This window comes from Piliocolobus tephrosceles, chromosome 3, assembly GCF_002776525.5.
Source record: "Piliocolobus tephrosceles isolate RC106 chromosome 3, ASM277652v3, whole genome shotgun sequence".
NCBI lineage: Eukaryota > Metazoa > Chordata > Mammalia > Primates > Cercopithecidae > Piliocolobus > Piliocolobus tephrosceles.
In genome coordinates, this window is record NC_045436.1 from 6,992,120 (window position 1) to 7,016,603 (window position 24,484).

Below are 24,484 nucleotides of genomic sequence, written 5' to 3' on the forward strand. Positions count from 1 at the left end.
CTTCTGTATTGATACTTCGAATAATAAAAGGAACTCAGTCATGTGCCACTGTTTCCTTCCCCCTTAGCGCTCTAGATGATTGCTGAAAAATGTGAATTATCCTTTCCCTATTGTTGAGCTTACTTTGCAGGCTTACCTTTTCTAAATATGTGTAACTCCATGTTTTGCCATCAGCAAAGACCCGAGATACAATCCTTCCCTGTCCGTCATAATCTACTTTCTCGCTAGTGGTGCCTCGCTGGATGCTGGCGATTTGACCTGTGGATGAATAGGTGACGTTGACGGCCATCAGCTTGCTGCTCGGCAGCCAGAGGGTCGGGTGCCCGGACGTGTCGTAGGCGATCCTCAGCAGAAATTTACGGTGGTCGTCATAGATCTTTTCTGTCTTTGTTGTTCGATCAAAGTCAACTGAAAGGAGGTTTCTGCCATTAACCTGTTACAACACCAACAAGATGACAAAATAAATCATGTTATTCCAACACCGGAGTCCCCAGTATTGTTTAAACACCATTTATGATGACTGATTCTCTTTGTCAGTAAATTAATTTAGCTACTTCTTGGGTACAAGTGCAAGGCAGTAGATTAACTGCTCTTTTAAAATGTTTTATTAAGCAGAAAGACAGCCTGGCATTTGTTCAAAACCATTTCAATTAAATTTTGTAAACTAAAGCAACTGATAAGAAAAATACCAAAACGTATTTGCTTTAAAGTTTGTTCAGGAGATCTGAAGGTGGTAAACATGACCCTATTCATATGACTCGAAGCTCCTCCCCCAAAGACACTGGAAAATAATAGCTTAGTCAATTAATCATGGCTACATTACATAAAACACAGTGGTTAATGTGACTCTACCCCTTTGAAGAGCAGTTAAGTAGAAGTTGGAACCCACATTACTGTAAATTATTGATGAGTTTCAATAGCAGCAGGTTATAAACAAGATCATTGCTTTTGGCCCAGTGCTGCAACGTCACAATTTTTTGAGAAGGCCTCTTTCTTTGGAGAAGATCTGGTTAACTGGCAGGGACTTCAGAGTCCTTTACTAACACATACACATGATCTGAATGTTGTACTTATTTGACAAATTCAGCACCATGTGTTGTCATAGAGTCTCTGTGGCTCGGTGCCACGTCCAGAACCTTGGACTAAGTCTGGCTGTTACTTCTGCCATCCGAGGCACACACAACTCAGCATTCGTTATTGCGATTAGAAATGTGGTCCCGATTAAATTCTGCTTTACAAAGAGTCTCCAGTGTTTGCAGGCTGTGAACCTCTGAAGGGCACAGACCATGGCCGCCTATTCATTCTCTGGTCTTCTACAGCACCTTTGTGGGATGGTTTTTACATTCCAAAATGCTCGTTAACTATTTGGACTGTTACAAATTAAATGGGAAAATCTTAATTTTATATAGCTGTATTCTAGCTAGAACCTTCAAAATGGACAGATCCAGCTGACCCATTTTACACACACACACAACCACTCGCATGTTTATATATAAATATATGTCTATATACATACATCATATATTTGTAAAATTTGGAATAAAACTACCTTTTGCATTCTATCATTGACATTAAACATGTCCCGTGCAAAAATACTCCTTAAGCTTAAACTTTTCCAATTGGCTGTTCAAGGGGAGTATTGTGAAGTCCGTGGAATGGTATAGCTCGATAAGCTAAAAAGAAATGATGTTGAGGGCAGGAAGCACCCAGATAGCTGATTTACAAAAAATAAGAAGGCAGAGCCCTGGAGAGAAATTGCCATTTTTTTTTTTGAGACGGACTCTCGCTCTGTTGTCCAGGCTGGAGTGCTGTGGTACGATCTCAGCTCACTGCAGCCTCCGCCTCTCGGGTTCACGCCATTCTCCTGCCTCAGCCTCCTGAGTAGCTGGGATTACAGGCGCCCACCACCGCACACATCTAATTTTTGTATTTTTAGTAGAGACAGGGTTTCACCATGTTGGTCAGGCTCATATCGAACTCCTGACCTCAGGCGATCCGCCCGCCTTGGCCTCCCAAAGTGCTGGGATTACAGGCGTGAGCCACCGTGCCTGGCCTAGAAATTACATCTTAACTTTTCAGTTCTATCAGCTGATGTGGACAGACACCCCGCAACACTGTGTCACAGCAGATTGTCAGGGGCGGTGGCTGGGGAGGAACCCAGGACTCCAAAGCCTGATCTCTAGACCTGAAGCAGCCTGACCTCGGCTTTCAACCCCCCTGAATCTGTTTTGTCCATCTGTAAATAAAGAGGTTGGCCTAGATCCCTTAGGCTCTGTCTTTCAGTGAGTTTTATTTGCCTCTGACCAGCCAGCTGGAGGCTTTCTGAGCTCCATAGTTGCTCCCCGCCTGATGTGAATTTTGTGAAACTATGAGTTGAGCTTTGCAGAATGCTTTGTGTACCCTGGAAAGAAGCTACCAGCTATTGTTACAAATATATATTTTAAAATCTGTAGAAAGGTTTGATATCAAATTGATAAATGGCAGAATCAAGTTGTTCAGCTTCTATCTGCACTCCATTTTTGGATGCCTCAAGAAGAGGTTCTGCACAATTTACATGGTTTTCTTAGGGCTCTTGAGTGCCTGTGATTGTGTCTTGAAAGGAAAAAATACCCTGAATGTTTAGAGTTGCCCTCTTTTTTCTTCCTTAGATTATTCCGGGCTTTGGAGGAACTACGGAAGACTGACTGTAGCTTCCAGGGACAGGGCTGCCATGTTGTTGCCCATGTGTTGCATTCTCCTTGGCATTCATTTTAATTTGTATTAATTCTTTACTGCTTCCTGGACCCTCCTTCGTCTCTGCAGTATTTCCTCCGGTTGGAGCATGGGAAATCTGGACCACAGAGTGGGTATGACGTGCTGCTGCTGGGAGACAGGCATGGAGCCCCATCTTTTCATGGCCCTTATGCTGCTCAGACTTCTGATTTTTTTTTTTTTTTTTTTGACGGAGTCTCACTCTGTCACCCAGGCTGGAGTGCAGTGGCATGATCTTGGCTCACTGCAACCTTCTCCTCCAGGTTCAAGCAATTCTCCTGCCTCAGCCTCCTGAATAGCTGGGATTACAATCATGTGCCACCGGGCCTTGCTAATTTTTGTATTTTTAGTAGAGATGGGGGTCTCACCATGTTGGCCAGGCTGGTCTCGAACTCCTGACCTTAGGTAATCCACCCACCGCAGCCTCCCAAAGTGCTGGGATTACAGGCGTGACTCGCCATGCCCAGCCCTGGCTTCCGATTTGCACCTTTGGTTTGTGAGTGTGGCTAGGTGACACTGAAACACCCAGGTGCAGGTCAGATGATGCCATCACTGTGTGTGACTTCGACAAGCATCTGGAAGCAGTGAGACCCACCATCTGGACATAGGTTCTGATTTTTCTTTTATCCAGACAAACACTGGATGCAGTGCCTTTCCTGTATCCTCAAACCAAAGTAATGAGGAATGACTTAGAATGTGGCTGTGTTTTTTCCCAAATTCCCAACACAAGCCAAGGCTTTAACCATTCTTACTGTTTCCAGACACCGCTCCTCTCTGTTATTCAGTGTGGAAAATTTCAAAAGATACTAACAGATCTCATGTTTTTCACCCTCCTTCCCATGCCTGGACTTTCTCCTTTGGGTGTTGTGAACAGGGGCAGCTGTGTTCCAGGACATGGTTTTGCTTCACCACGTCTTTATGACGCCAGGGCAACTTTTCAAGTCTATTTTTTTGTTGTTGTTACAGTCATAAAGTGCCAGCATTATTTCAGGCTCCAGTGGCTTTTTTTTTTTTTTCTCCTGAGACAGGGTCTCACTGGGACACCTAGACTGGAGAGCCATAGTGTGATCTCGGCTCACTGTAGCCTCGACTGTCTGGGCTCAAGTGATCCTCCCACCTCAGCCCCGTGAGTAGCTGAGACTGGAGGCATGCGCCACCATACCCGGCTAATTTTTGCATTTTTAGTAGAGACGGGGTCTCCCCATGTTGCCCTGGCTGGTCTCAAACTCCTGGGCTTAGGCAATCCACCTGCCTCAGCCTCCCAGAGTGCTGGGACTACAGGTGTAAACCACTGTATCTGGTCTTCTGGTAGTCTTTTAATAAATATTTTTAATTATTATTAAAAATATCAGGTTAAGACCGGGAGGGGTGTCTCATGTCTGTAATTCCAAGATTTTGGGAGGCAGAGGTGGGCAGATCACTTAAGGTCAGCAGTTTGAGACCAGCCTGGGCAACATGGTGAAACCCTGTCTCTACAAAAATACAAACATTAGCCAGGTGTGGGGATGCGTGCCTGTAGTCCCAGCTACTTGGGAGCCTGGGGTGGGAGGATCACTTGAGCCTGTGAGGTTGAGGCTGCAGTGAGCCAAGATCACACTACTGCACTCCAGCCTGGGCATCCCAGCAAGACCCTGTCTCAAGAAAAAAAAATTTATTTATACACACACACACAGACACACACACACGCCTAAATAACAATCTAAAAGTGAAACCCTATCTCAGATCACTGCTACACCTCCAGCTATATAAAAATGAATTCATTTGTTGTGTATGAAGAAGCGATCACCATGAATTCCCTTGTGATGTATACTTCTTTTAAGTACGCATGGAAAAAAATCTCCATTTTCAAGGATCATGTCCAGCATGATTGTCATTAATCACAACGTCACTTTGATGTCGGGAGTGGGCAGCTATAATCTTCCCTCTGGAATATGCTTGAAAAGAACATGACGCAACACAATTTTCCCAGGGAGTGATGCCAGCAGAGGGGATTACACTGACTTATCCAAGATGTCATGCGGGCAAGTGACGAAGGGCAGGCTCATTTCCCAGTACACTGGGTGACGATATCAAGACTCTCTTGTGTCCCCGTTAGAGCATCAACTTGCTACAGGTTGTTTTGTGTGTCTGCTCCGTCAGCAGGTGCCAAGTGCATTGTGCAGTCCCATGCTAGGCTGTGCCGCTCAGATTAAAGTGAGAAATAGGCCACTACCAAATGTGACTGGCATAATGACATTTAAATATGCTATCATATTTATGCATGCCTTTAAACACACGTTTGGCTTTCAAATTTTGAGATTTTCTTTTTTAAAATGATTCACTACAATTTTTTCTTCTCTAAGCTTCTGAATCTGGGCAGCTTTAGGAGATGAATTTTATTATTAGAACACCATGACAATTTCTTTGTAATTGATTGAAGGCTGGTTCTACAATCCAGCAGTGATAAAACCTAGGAATATTTACCAAATATTATAAGGCACAGATAAGCAACTGCTATCTATGTGTCTGTTTTTAAAAAAAATGAGCTACAAACAAGTAACTATAGTTGTGTCTTTCTTCTGCTTCCTTACATCTCTATCTCAGTTTCCTGTGCTTGTTATTTTCTGCTGTGTCCAGCCTGTCCCGTAATGCACTGTTTCACAGAAATGCTTTTCATGTTGCTGGTTTCTTATATGATTTTTCCATTTCTACTCCCTGCCTTTTTTACTTGTTAAACTTATATATATATATATATATGGTCAGGCGTGGTGGTTCATGCCTGTAATCCCAGCACTTTGGGAGGCCGAGGCGGGCAGATCACTTGAAGTCCCGAGTTCAAGACCAGCCTGGCCAACACGGTAAAACCCCATCTCTACTAAAAATACAAAAATTAGCCGGGCATGGTGGCGTGTGTCTGTAGTCCTAGCTACTTGGTGGGCTGAGGTATGAGAATCGCTTGAACCCGGAAGACGGAGGTTGCAGTAAGCCAAGATCAGGCCACTGCACTCCAGGGGTGACAAACAGAGACTCCACCTCAAAAAAAAAAAAAAAGAAACAGGAACACACACACACACACACACACACACACACACACTATAGAGAGAGAGAATGATATCTCTATTATTTCCATTTAACCTGTTATTTCTAGTGTTAGGTTTATAGCAGTCAAACATTTGCAAGGATGTGCTGTTCATATAGCCCCTGTCTTGGGAAGATCTAGATGCAACGGCAATATGAATTTTAGAGAGAATTCATATTGTAAGGCTGGCTTTCCTCATTCTTTCATTTATTGGATAAATATTTGAGTGCCCACCATGTGACAGGCACATAGCTAAATTTAGGTCCACAACTTAAAAATGAACAGAATTTTCTGCTAGGAAATAATGCAATGTAAGAGAGGAGGCATCCTCTGTCTCAGGCAAGAGTGGAAGGGAAACGGGTGGCTCTTTGGGCTGATTCTCACTGTCTTGGTGGGCTCAGGTCTTGCTCTTCTCTCCCCTCTTTTCTATTTTGGCAGACTCCAGGCTCAGTCCTTAAACCAGATTTTCACATCATCACTTTCTCCCTAGAATTTCTCTCTTAGAATCCACAGAGGAATGAAATTAGCAGTCAGAGCTGGCACATCCAATCTTATCTTGAAAGTAAGAAAGCCTCCCTTGTGATCTTGGCATTGTCTCTCTGAGAGCAATCAAACATATCAGCTGGAAATCTCCTTTCGGTGGGATGGTCCAGGCCATTTTAAATCGTGTATTTTCTAAAACGTCTTGCTGAGGCATTGTGGCTCTGCCATTTAGAAAGAAAGTAACACCCAGGCCTGCGTGCGCTGGGCTCTTCCTTCCTCAAGTGAGGGATTTTCTTCATTTAGGATTCGGCAGAGAACCAGGGACTTCAGATTGGGTTTCCTCTCTTTCTCTCTCATCTTCCTAAGTTCTTTTTATGTCTTGCAAAGCAGTATTACAAAGAAAAAAAGCGCACACTTACTTACAACTTGTCTCCAAGAACAGCAGGCAATATGTTATGTGGTCAGTTTCCGGACAAAGTATTTCCCACTCCTCCTTCTTTCCAGTGAAATTTTACTATCCAGCAAGCTCAACAGCCCTTTCCTGTCCATCTGGTGTGTGAGTAGAAGAGGCTATCTGGGTGTGGGTCAGGGAATATATAACCATGCCTTTTCTTTTCTTGTTTTTTTTTTTTTTTTTTGAGACAGAATCTTGCTCTGTCTCCCAGGCTGGAGTGCAGTGGCACGATCTTGACTCACTGCAACCTCTGCCTCACGGGTTCAAGCGATCCTCCTGCCTCAGCCTCCTGAGAAGCTGAGATTACAGGCACCCGCCACCACGCCTGGCTGATTTTTGTATTTTTAGTAGAGATGCGGTTTCACCATGTTGCCCAGGCTGGTATTGAACTCCTGACCTCAAGTGATCCGCCTACCTTGGCCTCCCAAAGTGCTGGGATTTACAGGCATGAGCCGTTGCGCCCAGCCTGTTTCCAAAGTACTTTCACATTATCTCATTTGATTCTTATAACAGCTGTGTAAACCAGAGGTAGTATAGGGTCAATTTCATTTATCTGCAATATTGCACGCTCTCTCTCTCTGTATATATGTCTTATCTTGTTATGGTATTTGGATAATGTATAATCTATATCATAATATAGATATCATCATACAGATAAGGAAACAGATTCAGAGATGTTCTGATTCTCCCATAAGGTTTACTATTAGCAAAAAGTAAAGCCTCATCTGGAACCCGTATTTTTTTGAACTCTAGTTAGGTGCCGTGTCTTTGGCATGCAGAGTGCGGGGCACAGCGGTCATCCATGTCTTTGTGTCTTTTGATGAAGTCCTGCATCTGAGAACAGGTGTGACGCTGTGTGCATGCGTGCACGTGACCCCTGCTTCAGGACAGCTGAGCAAGGGAGGCCTGTGAACTAGCCTTGCGTTTGCAGTGGCCCAAGGCCCAGGGCCCTGGGAAGCAGCAGTGAGTAGAGGCAGCAAACGGGGATGCAGGTGGCGGCAGCGTCTGGGGCTCAGCAGAATGAAGAGCAGCAGCTGGAGTCCACTTTGGGAATGGACCATGGCCCTATGAAAGTGACCTGGAAGATGTCTGGAGCTGGTTTTCATGGCCATTGCTTTACCTTCACTCCTGGTCTCCTTTTCTCTCTAGTGTCCTACTGCTTTTTCTTCTCAGCCCTCTCACGACCTGACCTCCCTCCAGCCTCCCCAGCTGCACCTGCCAGAACAGGCCCACGTGGGACTGGAACCACACTGAGCGTGGTGCTCATACTCAGTGTAGACACAGCGGGGTGAGCAGGAGACGCAGCCTGCCCTCAGGGTCATGTGCACCAATCAGAGGGCTGCAGCTATCTCCTGCTCTACGACATGTACGTACCCTGAGCTTGCGACCAAAGACGTTAACTTTTCCTTGGGCTTGCTCTTTTCGGAATCTCCATTCCACCAGGTTTTGGCCGTTCTCACCAGGCAGAGTCATGTTTCTTTTGGCGACAGTCGGATTAGCGGTGCCAGCCAGAACGTGCGGCTCTGTTTGGTAGTGTGAGTCCAGGCCACTGGCGTAGATAATTCTAAGGGAGCCATCATAACCAATCTGGTAGCTGTTTCTTAACTGATCTAAAGAACGAGAAGCACAAAACATCAACTATTAGATATGGATTAAATACTTGGCCGGTTGTGCCCATTTGATGGGATCTAAATTTCTGATTGAGAGAAGGGGAATGAGAAGAGTTGGATGAGTTTAAATAACTTTCACTTTCATTGTTCAGATTCCTCAACAGGAGTTGGGATAATGGCCATCTTTTCTCTCCTTTCTTTCCCCCTCACTGTGAAAAATAACAGTCCATCCCAAGTCATACACTGGACCCAGTGCCTGTGGGGACAGGACTGTGGGTTTCTTGGTCACACCTGTGTTGGTGCTCAATGCAGTGTAGACATGTTTTCAAATAAAACAGATGATTGTGTAAAAAAAAAAAAAAAAAAAAAGAAACAAAACAACTTTGATCCCTGGCATTTCATGCTGTCAGAGGTTTGGCTAAATATGAAAGGCAAACTTTAGGGGAATTTGAAGTCCTTCTCCAGTTTAATAGACTTCTTTTTCTCATTTGCCTGATGAAATGAGAGCTCAGCCTCCATGGGATGTGCACTAAATAAATATTTTGTAAAGAGGCACATATGTGGTCTCTCAGGGGGGTGATGTATACACCTCCAAGGTCTTGGAAGACTTCCCTCCCCTGCACCCAATCCCTGCATCTCCTGTCAAAGATCCTTTGAAAGGATTCATATCTATACCTTGAATACCAAAAATAGAAAGCAATGTTCCCTCTGAAATTGACTTCAATAAAGGAAGACATTTTATATTTTATACAAAAAAGCTCATATTGTAGACTCAGTTTAAAATTTTTAAATAATATAGGACCATTTGGGGAAGAAATGAATTCTAGAAATAGCAGTTTTAGATGGTTACAGAGATTACTTCATGGAACAGGTAAAAACAAATGAGTCAAAAAGTGGAATACAGATTTACTAATTATTCTTAGAGTTGTGAACTCACAATTACAAATGTCATTGGAGACAGGTTTTCTCAAATTTAGAAAGGAATATGGCAAGGAGGGTCCTTTATGGAGATACGGCAACCAGATGACTACAGATGGAATGAAAAAATGGACATTCCAGGCATTACATGAATGTGTAGTTGTAATTTGGTTTAAAATTTCCATGATATGCAGATTAAAATACTGCATCATATATGGATTCAAAAAGTGCTATGTCTCAAACTACTGTACTTAGATGGTGGTCAGAAGACCTGCTCTGGAAGACTCTTAGGTGATGCAAAAATCATCTGAGGATGCACGTGAAGGGCTGGAATGAAGTTGTTTTACTACATGGGAATGGAAAGAGACAGTATTCCAAGGTTGAGAGATTATTTTATATGTGGTTTTAAAATATGTCTATATAAGTAAATAAATATTACCTATACACTGTAGATTATGTCACCAATATTTCTAGAGGTTTATATTTTCATCTTCCCTTTTCTGGTTCATCTTGGAAACTGGGTGTTGGCACATCCTATCGGGTGCTGGTGACACTTTAAAATGATTCCTTTAAAATGATGCTTTCATGTTTACCTTGAACCATGGTGTAGAAAGCATCGATCGAGGACAGATTTGAAGTGATGCTGACATCTTCTTCTCGACTAGATGACTCGATGTCCACTGTGATGGCCTTGTCCATGTCCCCGTGCAGGTTTGTGACCACTCCAGTTGGAAACGTGACGTTTGTCAGACGACCTTCACTGTCATAGCTAAATACAAGGGGCATGAACTCCGTGTTAGATAGGAAACTGCAGCTTCTTCTGACTTATAAATACAATGTGTAGCAATATCAGTTGCACAAATTTGGAGGATTATTTCTCTTTGTGAGTGAGCTATGCAGAGTGAGGACTTCAAACATGCTTTGAAGTAATCAAAAACCTGTTTAACACAGAAAAACCTCACCAGTGAGAACACGAGTAAACAGACCAGCTCTCCGTCTCGACACATGATTCTTTGAAGTGTGACCAAATTCCTCCTGCACATCTAATTTGCTGTTTCAATGGGAACATGTTTGCTGATATTAAATTCCTTAGTATTCCTTCATATTTTCTACAGAGTAGATTTAATTCACTGTTACATCGGTTCTTAAAGATTTACTGACTTACTCCCTCGGTGGCAGTACAGTACCGCATGTTTACGTGCATGTATGTATTTGCATATGTAAAAAATCCTTTTCGTATCTTCAGACATCCTCAACAAATTAATAAAGTAAGAACCTTTTAAAGACTTTATTTCTCAGTGATTGACATACTTCATAATGGTAAATTAGAGCTTGAATGCCGGCAGTGGTGACGATACCACATCTTGTCTACAGTGATACTGCAAGAATGGGGGGTATCTTGCATGACGATTTACTGTGTTCACTGCAATGAGATGCAATCTTTCCTGACATTTAATGATTATTTGTTTTTTTATTACACGCTTACTCTTTTTAGCAGACAAATACAAGAGGAACTTATAATTTCAGTGTTAAAATACATTTTAAAAGCTGTTCTGTGCTCATACATATGCATCACAGAAGCAACATTTGAGTGAAGAATTGAATTTTTGTGATTTTTATATTTGTGGCAGCACCAGAGAAAATTTCAAAAATGACAGTGTCGTCTGAAGAAAGAAAAAAGAAATGCACAATTCTGGATGAGAAATTAGGGGTTTCCTTGGGACCACAATACACTAAAGGATTTCAGATTGATTCTAAGACTCCTTCACTAACTGAAGGTTCCCAGTGAGATGGAGACCTGGATCAACGTCCTACTTCAAATACGCCCAGACACAGAACTAACAGAGAAACAACACTGTGAGAGAAAGACAGGCTACCAGGGGAGGAACACAGTGGCAGGGGATCATAAGCACAGGTGAAAACATGGCGCAACACAGGAGTGAGGAGTCAAAAAGGTACTTAGGTGACATTTTGGAATAAAAGGATAGAGAAGTGTTTTTTTTTTCTTTCCCAATTTCACTTGTTTATGAAATAGGGAGTTTCTAGTGAAACATTCATTTTGAAAAATGTGATTGGTCACTAGGAGAAGATTCGAGGTGAAAAAGACAGAGAAGACTCTGCCAGGACAATGTTAGAGTAGAAAGAGGGAAGAAAGAGAGGAGGAAGGCGAGGGACGGAGGTCTGTTCAGTGCCAGGTGATGAACTGATCCTATTAATTCTGTGGGGACGGTATCGGTCAGATCATGGGTTTGACTGACGTGATCTGACTGACGTGATCTGACAACCTGCCACGCTGCTCAGCCAGCGGCAGGAACGGGCACTCAGGAGGGAGAAGCCAGGGATGGAGACGCAGAGGAAGCAAATGCACCATTAAGTGCAATCATTGTTTAGACTCACAAAAGGCAGAGCTGAAGATGTCCTCCCCGCCAACCCAAATGCCCCTAGCAAAGGAAGGCATAAATGAAAGAAATCCAACAGAGTTTATTGCTGTCATCAGTTTTTTGAAGAAATTACTGCTCTTGAAGCAACAAACATGCACTGGTTTATTTATAGAGCAAGCAGCGCAGAGTTACAGAATTATTGACAAAACCAGCCTAAAGTTCTGTCGTTACATTTGGTGTAAGTCTTGCAGCACATTACACATCTCATTGTACGATGTGAAGAACGTGCTACTGGGTTAAAAAAAAAAAAAAAAAAAAAACCCTTTTGAATGCCTCTACACAGGAGAATTCTGTATTGCACTATTTTCCCCCATTTCGGAGATGGAAAATGAAAATATGAGGCGGTTAGCTGACTTGATCTGGCTCTCACTCTGTCTCTTGACTGGACCGTAACTGGAACTTTTGTGCAGCTGACCCCAGGCCCATTAGCCCTCCTGTAGATCACAGTGCCTGATTTAAAGCTGGGAACTCTGGCTGTATATAGATGGTACGGCCTGCAAGCAGCTTGCTGATTCATTCTCCTCTGCCCTTTTTTGACCCTTTTGCTGGTTTATATTTTCTAGCCTCATTCAATCTGAAGCAGAGACTTCACCTTTCTCCTGTAGAAAGCATTTCTGCAACCTCTGACTTTGCTATTTCATTGGCTTTGCCACACGTTCCGTTCCCTGCTGGGCAGGCATTCTGTATGACAGGACCCTGGGCACAGGGAGACACAGCCCAGGAAGCTGAGCGTTCAGACTCTCACCTATTAGCCTTTGGTTCTTTGGGAACTAAATATACAAGTAACCTTTGCAGGTAGTACAGTTAGAATGACAGAGGGTTAAGCTGGGATCTTAGTGGCTCAGCTTAACAGGTTAGCCCTGGAAATTCTGAATTTGTGCCTTCCAAGGAGTAGCTGCACCTCAGTGCAGGCACTAACAGGGCTGAAGTGTTTGCACAGGAAAGGCTGCTCCGGTGTCAGGGTCCTCAGAGCTCCTATCTAACCCGGCACCCAACAGTTTCAGAACAGCCTTTCTGTGCAAGCTGAAGTATGAGGATATTGTGAAAACAAAGAGAAGTCTGGGTGAGCAGAGGTCACATACATGACAATGTAACTATTACAAATGAGGGTCCTGTGAGGCCACCATTCACCAGAGTCAGCAGAAGGGGAGATGTGTTCGTGCTGGCTTAGCTGGGGAACAGCTGCACCCAGGTGGGGACCAAGCCAGGCCCCAGAATAGACGTGGGATCAGGCAGTCGGCGGCGGCCCGGGTGGGGCTAGGAGGGCTGCGGAGGAAGGTGTCAGGGGGTGCAGGGGCCCGGCTGAGGCACAGTAGCCAGCACAGAGTCATACCGGAAGGGAGTCTTGGGTGCATCTCCTCACTGGAGAACATGAGGTGCTGAAGAAGGTTTAAAGAAAGCGAGGTTTTCATGAGGAACCTAAGGTGGGGGTGACAGTGGGTCCCTGACTTGCCCATTTTATAAACCACGAAAAAAAATCAGGGATCAACACAGGGTTTTTAGATTAAAAACTACTACCTGTTACTCCCATCGTTTCATAAACAAGGCCATTTAAACATATCAAAGAGAGGCGGGACCTACCTTCAGGGTGAGTTCTTTCAAAAGAACTGTTTTTTTTTTATTATTATTTTTTTTTTGTGAGACAAGTCTGACTCCGTCGCCCAGGGTGGAATGCATTGGCACTCGGCTCACTGCAACCTCTGCCTCTCGGGTCCAAGCAATCCTCCTCCCTCAGCCTCCCAAGTAGCTGGGATTACAGGCCCCCACCACCACGCCCAGGTAATTTTGTATTTTTAGTAGATATGGGATTTCACTGTATTGGTCAGGCTAGTCTCAAACTCCTGACCTCAGGTGATCCACCCGCCTTGGCCTCCCAAAGTGTTGCGATTACAGGAGTGAGCCACCACACCCAGCCAAAAGGACTGTTCTTTATTTACATATATATATTTATTTTTTTTGAGACAGAGTCTTGTGCTGTTGCCCAGGCTAGAGTGCAGTGGCGCAATCTTGGCTCACTGCAACCTCCGCCTCCAAGGTTTAAGTGATTCTCCCGCCTCAGCTTCCAGAGTAACTGGGATTACAGGCGCCCGCCACTGCGCTAAGTTTTTTTTTTTTTTGTATTTTTAGTAGAGATGGGGTTTCACCATCTTGGCCAGGCTGGTCTCAAACTCCCTACCTCGTGATCCACCCGCCTCAGCCTCCCAAAGTGCTGGGATTATAGGCATGAGCCACAGCGCCCGGCCTAGGACTGTTCTTTAAAAGCAATGAATAAAGCTTTTCTGAAACATTCTCCACATCATTTTTTTTTCCTTTCAGTGTGGACGAGTAAAAACTTTTGCACAGATTAGCACCTATGTCAACAGAAATGAAAACAAGACGAAGGAAAGACATTAAAAAAGCGACCCGGGGACTCTGACTAAGGGAGTGAAAGAAAGTCAGTCTTCCAAGACGACTCGCAGGTACTCCCATAAGCATCAGGCTAACTCTTCTTTACCTCGACAAAGGAAAACCAGTGCAGCAACGAATGGCCACCTAGCCTCTGAAACACTCTGACTCCAGGTCTTAAAAAGCCCTTTCCAACTACTAGATATGCCTCTGGGCAGATTCTCTGCTTATTTGCAACTGTGTGGCTCAATTGAATGTTGCTTGGCCTTAGTGGTGAACTCACCCTGTCCAGCTTGTAGATTTGAGAGGCAGTTTTCTTTTATTAGCTTTTTGAATGTACAATGCAATAGGCTCCAGGGAATGTGAATAGTACATCAACTTCATGCCCTCCATTGCATTCCTCTGGCCTTAGCCTCATGGTTTCAAATTCCTAACACACAGCACATTCCCTCCTGCTCCTGCCTGACCCCTCTTTACAAAGGACTCTCGCTGGAGAGGACAAGCCTCCTCAGGCTCTCCGTGACCTGCCGCTCTTTCCCTGACGGGATGCCCTTATCTGATGTTTATCTATTTGTTCGTCTTTAATTTGGATTGCATGTTTGCCTAGACTTGCTGTTTTACTTTTTGTGGTATATTTTTAAATCTCTTTTTAAAGTTTCCTAAGTAATGGGATTATCGACAAATGCCTCAGAGAATAGCAGCCTCAGTCATTCTCGGCTGAGAATGCTGCATTCAACTCGACATGAAATTTTCTCTCTCTCTGCCCCTTGCAGATGTGAAGCTCCTAACTTTTTTCCTTTCCTTGGTAATGTCTGTCAGATATTTATCTTTCTATTCCCAGAGCTGCCCTAGACTCTTAAAATGGGTCTATCTGCCTCTTCCCATATGCACTGATACCAAATCAATCTTTTGAAACACCATGATTATAATACCTTTCTACTTAAACATCTTCAGGAGATGCTCAATGGAGAGTAAAATCAACTGATTTAGACTGTTACCAACCCAATACCAACAGCCTATTGATATTGCACATTTATTCACGTGGGAACCATTTGCAGTTCTCGAAAACTTTCTTTACAACTTGACAACGGGAGTATTTATCGTCTTCTCCATAAAAGGGCTTCTTTAACCAAAGGTTATGTTTTTAAAAGTATCTTCTGCTTTTGAGAAAAATCTGTGTAAATGAGAGCAGAGCTTTAGAGAAGCGCCTACGCCAGGGCAGAGAAGCGAGTCTAACTCTGGGGGCGGGCTCTCCTGTGGAGTGACGTGCTCTTTGTCCCTTCTGTGGATTGTTGGTCCAGAATTCAGCCTGACCCTGAGTTGGCCTGACTCAAAGACGAGACCAGCCTGTGTCGTTACATATATACTGGCGGCAATGCCCTGCCCACACCTCTGTCATTTTCACCTAGGGAAGCAGGAATGAGAGTCAGTGAAATGTGACTGCTTTATCTGGTCAAAACCAAGCCTGTTCTGGGCGGGCAAGACAGCAGCAGAAGTTGGTTTGGGTTCATTCTGAAAGCCTCCAGATGGGATAAATGTTCAAGCTTCCTTATGAGTGGGCCTTCCTCGGGATCTTCCTCAGGGCCATCCCAGAACTAGCCTGCTTTCAGAGCTGGTTAGTGGGTTACATGGGTTTGCTTTCAGACTTGGATCCCAGTAAGAACTCACATGAAGGACTTAATTAACCCATCTTTCTCCCACTCTCACTATAATGTATATGTGTGTGATGTGTGTATATAGTATACGTAGTGTACGTGTGTGTGTATAATACACACCCCCCCCCCCCACACACACACACTTTACACAGAGGGAGAATCTAATAAAGTTGCTTAGGTTCAAATTTCCTTCCATAGTTTAACAGCCAACAACAACAAAAACAAACAATCCCCTCCATCTTGTCACCAGTTACCACAGTGCTTTTCCCACAATGCTAATGTGTAACAGCCTCTTATCTGTTGTTGAGGTAAAGTGGAACACAATGACTAACCCTGTCATGACTAAACATGTAGGCATAAATCACTCCTTGATCCTCCTTCCTGAGGAGGGACATGTGCACAAACAGCGAACGTGGAACGCCAGGCTGATGCGGAATCTTAATGGCAATAATGTGATTTGCAACAGCAACATCAAAAGATTTTACATTTAAGTCTTCTGAGAAGGAACCTGCGGTTTATGTATTTTAACCATTATCTCATAGACAACTCATAATTTGTAGCAAGGTAGTAAGAAATCCTCAAAAATCAGGTTCTGGATAGAAAATGCTTCTATCACAAAGGGAAGTAGAGCAGTCGCCTGCGCCACATCATGGCACCACCTGATTCTCCGCTGCCTGCTACCTACCTGTCATCAAAAATGGCAGAAAAAACGCGAAAGAAGAAAAAGACAGTATTATTTTACGTGAGTCTGGTCTCGGTGCTAAGGGGATCCTGATGAGAAAGGGGTAAGAATTGTATGGGGTGGGGGTGGGCAACCCCAATGTGCATTTCTTTGTTGCTGCTGCATTTAATTAGGAGGTCTGGCTGATGGGGCAAACTCTGACCCGTGCTTTGCTCCATAAAACCAGAAAGGGTAGCAGTCTGCAGTCAAGCTGCTATTCTTCTTTTTTTTTTTTTTTCAAACACCCCAGCTAACATGAGTTCAGAGGCATGTAGACAAGGGCAGAGCCTCCCCCACTCCTCTCTGGTCCAGCCCTTTTGAACACTGAGCATAGTGATAGATGGTCACAGAAATGACATTTTCTTCAAGGATCAAATTCAAAAATAGTGACCCAATGCCTCTTTCCTTTCATAGTCATTACCACATCATGGAGAACTGACAAAGTGGTAACGCTCAGCGCTGAAATTCGCAGGCCTTGAGACAAAGGCATCCAAGTCAGGGCATTCCAGAATTAGTTCCCGTAGGGATTCGAAGGATTCTGGGTTAGCCATCATTAAGAGAAGAATCATGTTTAAGCCAGTCTTTTTTTTTTTTTTTTTTCTTTTTTAAATTGTTTATTGAGTGAGGAAGGCTCACATGGGTAGGATACAGCAATCCGGTCTTGAAATGGAGACCTCCTAGACAGCTGATGGCAAGGAAAATTTTTGCTCCAAAGAATCTGTAAAGCAGAACTGTGCATGCCCTCATCCTCCTGGATTTATTCCATGGGTCTGGAAGTGCTCAGAGGAAAAACCCCTCCTTCTCTTTTGTTCTGCTTGTATCCTGGTGCTTGTTCAGCCGTACATAGACCCACACCCTGGCAGTGAGCGAGGACAGGGAGGGCTGTGGGAAGCTTCTAATAAGTGGGAAAGATTTTTAAAAAGTAGGTGCCCATTTGGAAAGAGAAAATTCTATTTCTTTACTATAAATTGCTATTTCTACCACCAACAATAACACATAAGATACTAGTGTGACCGAAATGCAATATGCATAACTGTTTTAGCAGAGGGAACGTGGTTAACTTTTGTCAAGTGTTGTTTCTTTTGGAATACACCTTGACAGGGGCCTATGAGAAGGTGGAAAGAAATGGTAGAATCACATATTTTCTTTTGAATAGGAAGCGATTTTTAATTACTAAGGAGTCTTTTATGTTACAGGTGAGGACAAGAAAATCCAGAGAGGTGCTCTGACTCTCCCAGTCATGCAGTTAGGAGTAAGCAACACAATCGGGACGGGAACCCAGGTTTCTAGTTTCATCTCATGAGTGTCAATGACTTGGAAAACGGAGGTGAGTAAGGAGGAAGGGGAAGGAAAAAAAGGTCTAAGATGAGACAATATGGAGACTAAGATGTTACCTACTCACAAGCTTTAAGAGAGAAAATGAACATTGTGCAAAGTGCAAGAAGTAAGGGGAGGCAGAGGAATGACCACATTTGGGCAGTTAAGGAGCAAAACGGAGCAAACAAAGATCAAATACAGAAAATGATGCAAAATACAAGGGAAGACACAGATTGGAAGATGTAAGAAAATGAGGGACAGAGCATCCAGTAGGAGAAAGTGCATCCTTGAGTATTAGCACAGTTGTTGTCTTTTATTATGAAGCCACATGAAACTCCAGTCTGTAAACTCACATATTTGCACCTTTTTTTTCCACTTGTAACCGGATCTTCTACGCTCCCTTTCAATATGATTTGATTCCCGCTCAGAGCTTCGGCTCTCTCAATAGCTCTGGTGTCCACATATTTGGAACTGTCCTCTCCTAAGTTCCAATCGGACATTTTTTTTTTTTTTTTTTTTTTTATCACATGCTAGACTGTGCTATGGTACTCTCAAAGTCATAATTTACAAATCTGAACTCATCTTTTGTTGATCAACGCACAATTCTTCCCTGTGTCTCCATACCCACTAGTCACCTAAGTTGGGAAAACAGAAACTCATCCTCGATCCCCTTTCTCCCTTACCTCTTACATTCAGACCGCAAGTTACATTTCATTTCCTAAAGACTGACCTAAACTGCCTCCTAACTTTCCTTTCCTAACCTACTTTTCTACCTTAAATCTATCCTTACACTGTCACCAGATTGGCTCTGTTGCTGTCCCCGTTAAACTCCTTGAATAGAGATCCGCCTACCCCGGAGGGAAGACCCACCACAGTCCAGCTCTTAGCGGTGCAAGCTCTGCTTGCGCAGAGGCACCATCTCCTTCCCTGGTTTCATCTCCCTCCTCCCCACACACATTCGATGCTCCTGTCATTCCGAGCTGTGTGTTCTTTCCAAAGCCTGGCACGTTCTGCTCCTGGGTAAATGCTTTCCTCTGGCCTAGAAGTCTCTTTCTCTCTCTTCTGGGTAGCCTTTATTCACAACTTGCAACACTGATCTTAAAAATTACCTCCCTTGGTAAGTTTTTCTTGCCTCATCCTGTCCCCAATTCTCAATCGGATTTAGATGATCTTCCCCTGTACTTGCACGGCCTGTCGAACGACTATCTTAGCACTTACCCTTCTTATCACTGTTTACTTGTCTTTCTCTCCCAGTGGACTCTGAGCTCCTTGAAAGCAGGGAATGTGTCATCTAGCTCTGCATTCTCCAGCACCTAAGGCCAGTACCTGGCACACAATAAATTCCTATTGAATGAATGAGCGTGTGAGTGAATAAATGAAAACCAGGAAATTAGGGTCTAAATAGGAAATGCTTGATGATCAAAAAGCACAGAAAACTTCCCACCTTATCAAAGCCTAAGAGTCTTGAAATAATTTAATAATTTGTCAATCTGTTTGCCTTTGCAATGTAGCATGGAAAAGACGTTCATTTTCTTTTAGGTGGCATAGCTGCTTTTGGAAACAGTGCCTCTCAGAGGCTCATGTTGCCTGGACCAGTCCCATATGGGATTAACTGTGCTTGTGGTTAATTGTTGTGTTAAGGAGAATGAGGTACACTTTAAAAATTAAGTGAAAACACTAGAAATCTTTATTAAATTAGTAATGGGTGAATGAACTAATCTTTCATTGGATATGCATACACAGATATGCACATGAAGATCAATTCCTGGGCATAAACTTTCTCACTAGCTCTAAATTATAAATAACCACTGCATAAACCCATTCTGACCTTCCTTGAGGGTTTAAAGGTTTGAGGTTTAGTCATCCTGAATATTTTTTGACTTCTCTAGGAATAGTCGGATGCATTTAGATACTCACATTCTGCTCCTCCAGATATAACATTCCTGTAACCTTTCTTTTATTACTATAACGCTAACTGACCTAGCTTAAAAACATCATCCTCTATAAATCAGTACTTTCGTCTAATTTTGGCAAGGCTTATGCTTGCTTTATTAGAACTTGGTTCCATCGTTTCTTTCTTTCTTTCTTTTTTTTTTTTTTTTTTTGAGACAGAGTCTTGCTCTGTCGCCCAGGCTGGAGTGCAGTGGCATGATCTTGGCTCACTACAAGCTCCACCTCCTGGGTTCACGCCATTCTCCTGTCTCAGCCTCCCGAGCAGCTGGGACTACAGGCGCCTGCCACCACGCCCGGCTGATTTTTTGTATTTTTAGTAGAGACGGGGTTTCACCGTGTTAGCCAGGATGGTCTCGATCTCCTGACCTCGTGATCCGCCCGCCTCGGCCTCCCAAAGTGCTGGGATTACAGGCGTGAGCCACTGCGCCCAGCCCCATCTTTTCTTTTCTAGAGTTTGAAACAGAATGAGATCTTTCTTCTAGCTGATGCTTGACTTACATTCATTAAATGCTTAATCAATTAACGACTTTAAAATACACTGTAAGTTTTTCAGCCTTTGCTTTTTATACACTGTTTCTTATTAAAAAGCCCAGTCATGCGAAAATCTTCAGTTATATCAGACCTACACTCTTAAAATACACTTAAAGAGAACAAAAAGTAGTTTTTAGAAAGCACTACAAAGGAGTATTTCTTTACATCAATATTTTCGAGAAGTTGTGGGGGTCTCTCTTGAAGAACCATAGATTCACCAAACTTTGGGATGAACTTGAAGTCTAGGAAATCTTTTGTGAAGTGTGTCAGTATGTGTGTTTACAACAAGTGGTGGTGGTGATGATGGGGTGGGAAGGACAGTGTTGCTAAGTGAGGAGTTAGAGTGACTTGAAGCATGTGGATAGTATCCCCAACCATCCTATTTCCTTCCTAGACTGGCTTCCCCAACCTGGAGAGAGCTCCAAAGAGTAGTGCGGTGTCCACGCTGGTTCTGTGTTTGCAGCCTCAAGATATTCTGACACCACTCTAGGATCCTGAAACATAGGCCAAGGACCTTCTCTGTGTTGAACACCTTCCTGGGAGGCTACGGAGTTACAGAATCCAGGAGTGAGAGCTGCTGGCATTGATTTTATTTTGAGGTCAGAGGAATGAGCCACAGATGCTGGAAAGTCTCTAGAAAACACCCAACTGTCAATCTTCAGTTCTGTGATTGTAAAACATGAAACGTTCTCTTGCACTCATTGTCCATGTGTAAACTTCTTGCTTTATTATCAATCATTTTAAATGGCTGGTGTACACAGCTTAGTGTTAGGGTAAATCACCTGATAATCACTGTGTAAGGGAAGCTGATGATGTACACAGATATGAGGCCATCAAATCATCTGTCTAATCTAGACAGTTGCATAATGAGTTTAAAGAGGAAACTGGACACTTGTGGAAGCTGCATTTACTCTCGAACCATTATGGAACAAGTTAACACATGTGGAACATTGATTTGCCAAATGGAACACCCTGAAAGAGTTAATTCAACCTTGCAACCATCAACACACTCCAGGGACACAGCTGATGAACTGAGAAAATCTGACTGATTTTTTGTGTAATTTTTTGAGTAATCTGAATAACATACTATTTCCCCAGTTCCTTTTCTCCTTTGAAACCTGGGCAGAACTAACGGTTTTTAAAAACTACACTGCAGAAGGGAACTGGAATAGATCAAGTATTAATAAAAGTATTGCCTTAACAGTGGTCAGGTTAATGCTTGAAATATCTAGCAGCCACTTTAGAAATTTGCCTATGCATTTTTTTAAATTGATATCCCTGGAAATACATGTTTTGGTTAATAATTTAAAGCAAAATTATTAAGCAATTAAACAAAACAGCAAAAATAGAAATAAACTATTTGATTCTACTAAACCAATTATTTAAAATTCTATCAAAAATAGAATTTTCCCATGATTTTAAGTGACCTGCTGATAAAATCTCTTACAAATCATTCTTAAATTCCTAAATGTCTTCTTCCATGAAGAAAGAAAAAGGAAAAGGAAAATAAAGCAGGTGGCTGAGCACCATTTTTATGTGTGTGTGTGTGTATAAGTGTGTGTGCATAAGTGTGTGTGTGTATAAGTGTGTGTGTGTATAATTGTGTGTGTATGTGTATCTATAAAGTGGGCTGCTCAGTTTTCAATGCAGTTTTTGGCAGAAATAATAATGATGCATGGTTTCAGTGTTTGAGTTTTTAGGGCTGGATGGCAAATGCCTATCAAAGGAAAGGATATCCTCTCAGTTTTGTCCTGTGGAAGATACCTCTATAATTCTTCTTCTTCTTCTCTTTTATTTTTGAGATGGAGCCTCACTCTTTTTACCCAGGCTGCAGTGGCCTGATCTGGGCTCAATGCAACCTCCGCCTCCTGGGTTCAAGCGATTCTCGTGCCTCAGCCTCCTGAGTAGCTGCGATTACGGGCGAGTGACACTATGCCCGGCTAATTTTATATTTCTAGTAGAGACAGGGTTTCACTATGTTGGCCAGGCTGGTCTCGAACTCCTGACCTCATGTGATCCGCCCGCCTCAGCCTCCCAGAGTGCTGGGATTACAGGCGTGAGCCACCGCCCCCAGCTGATACCTCTATAGTTCTTCTAACATTAGAAGCGATTACTGTGGTCACTTCTGTAAGGAGAACACAGCATGGCACCGCAGTCAGGCTGTTTAAACAGGATTCAGTGTCAACAAGAATGGGCATATTTTTTCTAATTAATGATATCTTTTCTAATTAATGAATAATTATCATTGTGTTTTCCTGAATTATTTGTGCTTTTGGTATACAATTTTGAATTTGAAATAGGCTTAGGTGTAGCACATGCGCTGTTCACATCGCCTGTCTTTCCTCTTCGGGGTCCCTTCTCTGAGGCACTCCTACAGCATGAGAACGGATGTCAGTGGGAGTCGTGCGTTTGCCATGGGCACTGAGTTAAGTTCATTAAAAAGAAATGGTTCAGAAGCTCATTCTGAAATTGCAAAGCTTGAATGAGGGACAATAAACCCCCCAAATGAGAAGCCGGAGACCCATATACACCTACATAAATGTGTAAAAGCTGAAACTCATTGATTTGCTCTGTGAATCTGAATATAGCTCACAAAAGATCACAGAGTCAGCTCCACAAATACAGAGCTCCAAATATTCAAAGTCCCAAGTTTTAAAAAGAAAGTCACTAACCTGCTGGTTTGCATGTACATATCGGCCAGAATTCATAGTTTTTTCATGTTGTCTTCTTAACCAGACAGAAGAGCCTCTAGATATACCCAAATGGTTGTATTTGATGTGGGTAAGCAAGCAGAGAACTGTGAAATGCCATTTACTATTAAATAACTTATTCTATTCCCCAATTCAATACACTGGATTTCCTTTCTTTGTGCATTTGAGTGTAAGAACCATGGTTTCTTTTGGGGCATAAACTTTTAAAAAAATAAATATTTAGCAGGTGAGATCTTTTTAGTTTCCCTGGAATTACTCTGGCTAAGGAATCATTGTGTGTGGCCATTGTTTAAAGTGGTATGAAGAGCAGCATGAAGCAGACCCTAATACTAACTGAAGACACGGTGTCTTCACACAAGGGGACCCTGTTAGCTAGTTGAGGTCCTTTCCACAGGCCAGCAAGTCAATGGAAGAGGAGGTCAGAGCCAAGATGGTTTACTCAGTCGGTAATGAATAATTATTTAGCTCATGAAACATATTAGTCTAACTCAGCGATTTCAAAGCTGAGTTAGAAACCATCTGAAGCCGGGCGCGGTGGCTCAAGCCTGTAATCCCAGCACTTTGGGAGGCCGAGACGGGTGGATCACGAGGTCAGGAGATCGAGACCATCCTGGCTAACACGGTGAAACCCCGTCTCTACTAAAAACTACAAAAAAACTAGCCGGGCGAGGTGGCGGGCGCCTGTAGTCCCAGCTACTCGGGAGGCTGAGGCAGGAGAATGGCGGGAACCCGGGAGGCGGAGCTTGCAGTGAGCCGAGATCCGGCCACTGCACTCCAGCCTGAGCGACAGAGCGAGACTCCGTCTCAAAAAAAAAAAAAGAAACCATCTGATACCTACTGTAGTCTTCCCACCATACCATCCAGTAGCATGCCTAAAAATATTGGCCACTTCCCTCATGAATCACAATAGGGACATAAGAATTACAAGTAGCATGGAGAGAAACTGCTGCCAAATAGCAGGTGATATCTCTAGTTTTCAAAATGACAGTTATCATGCTAAAGAAACCCCATCTGTGTACCCTGAAGAATCACCCTATCTACTTTATTAGTGATAAAAACTTATCAGGAATCAGGCTTTCTTCTCCTAGAATCCTTTCTGATACCAGATACAATAATATCCTTTAACTGTATTTGCATGGGATAAGTTTTCTGTGCTTATCACCAACATTTCAGAAGTAAGTGTATCAACAGGAAGTTTTTTTTTGTTTAATTATTGGAATAACAAGATCAACTGAGGAAGTCCTTATTTTATAAAGCAAAATACAGTGAGCAAACATGCAATATTGGGTAAATATTTTTAAAAATCAGTAATAAAAATGGGTAATGTTAACATTTTCAACATTCACTATTGGTACGGAGGTGTGAACTAACTTAGAATGCAAAAGAGCATTTATAGGCATTCTCTCAGCAGAGCCTTGGCAAATGTCAGCTTTTGGTTTTACCAGACTCTTCTCGGCAAATAAACACTGACCTGTCTACAACTTTGATTTATTCTT

The 24,484-nt window shown here is 43.0% G+C and overlaps 1 protein-coding gene across 2 annotated transcripts in view; it reads right to left on the reverse strand.

Annotated features, from left to right (window-relative positions):
* TENM3 (teneurin transmembrane protein 3) overlaps nt 1-24,484 on the reverse strand; it is a 470,182-nt gene that overhangs the window by 11,182 nt on the left and 434,516 nt on the right. For both annotated transcript variants that reach the window (XM_023221030.1, XM_031935298.1), the window contains 3 exons: nt 9,868-10,043; nt 8,121-8,356; nt 137-433 (listed from right to left, as the gene is read on the reverse strand). In XM_023221030.1, coding sequence (XP_023076798.1) covers nt 137-433; nt 8,121-8,356; nt 9,868-10,043 — 709 coding nt within the window. The remainder of the gene's footprint in view (nt 1-136; nt 434-8,120; nt 8,357-9,867; nt 10,044-24,484) is intronic.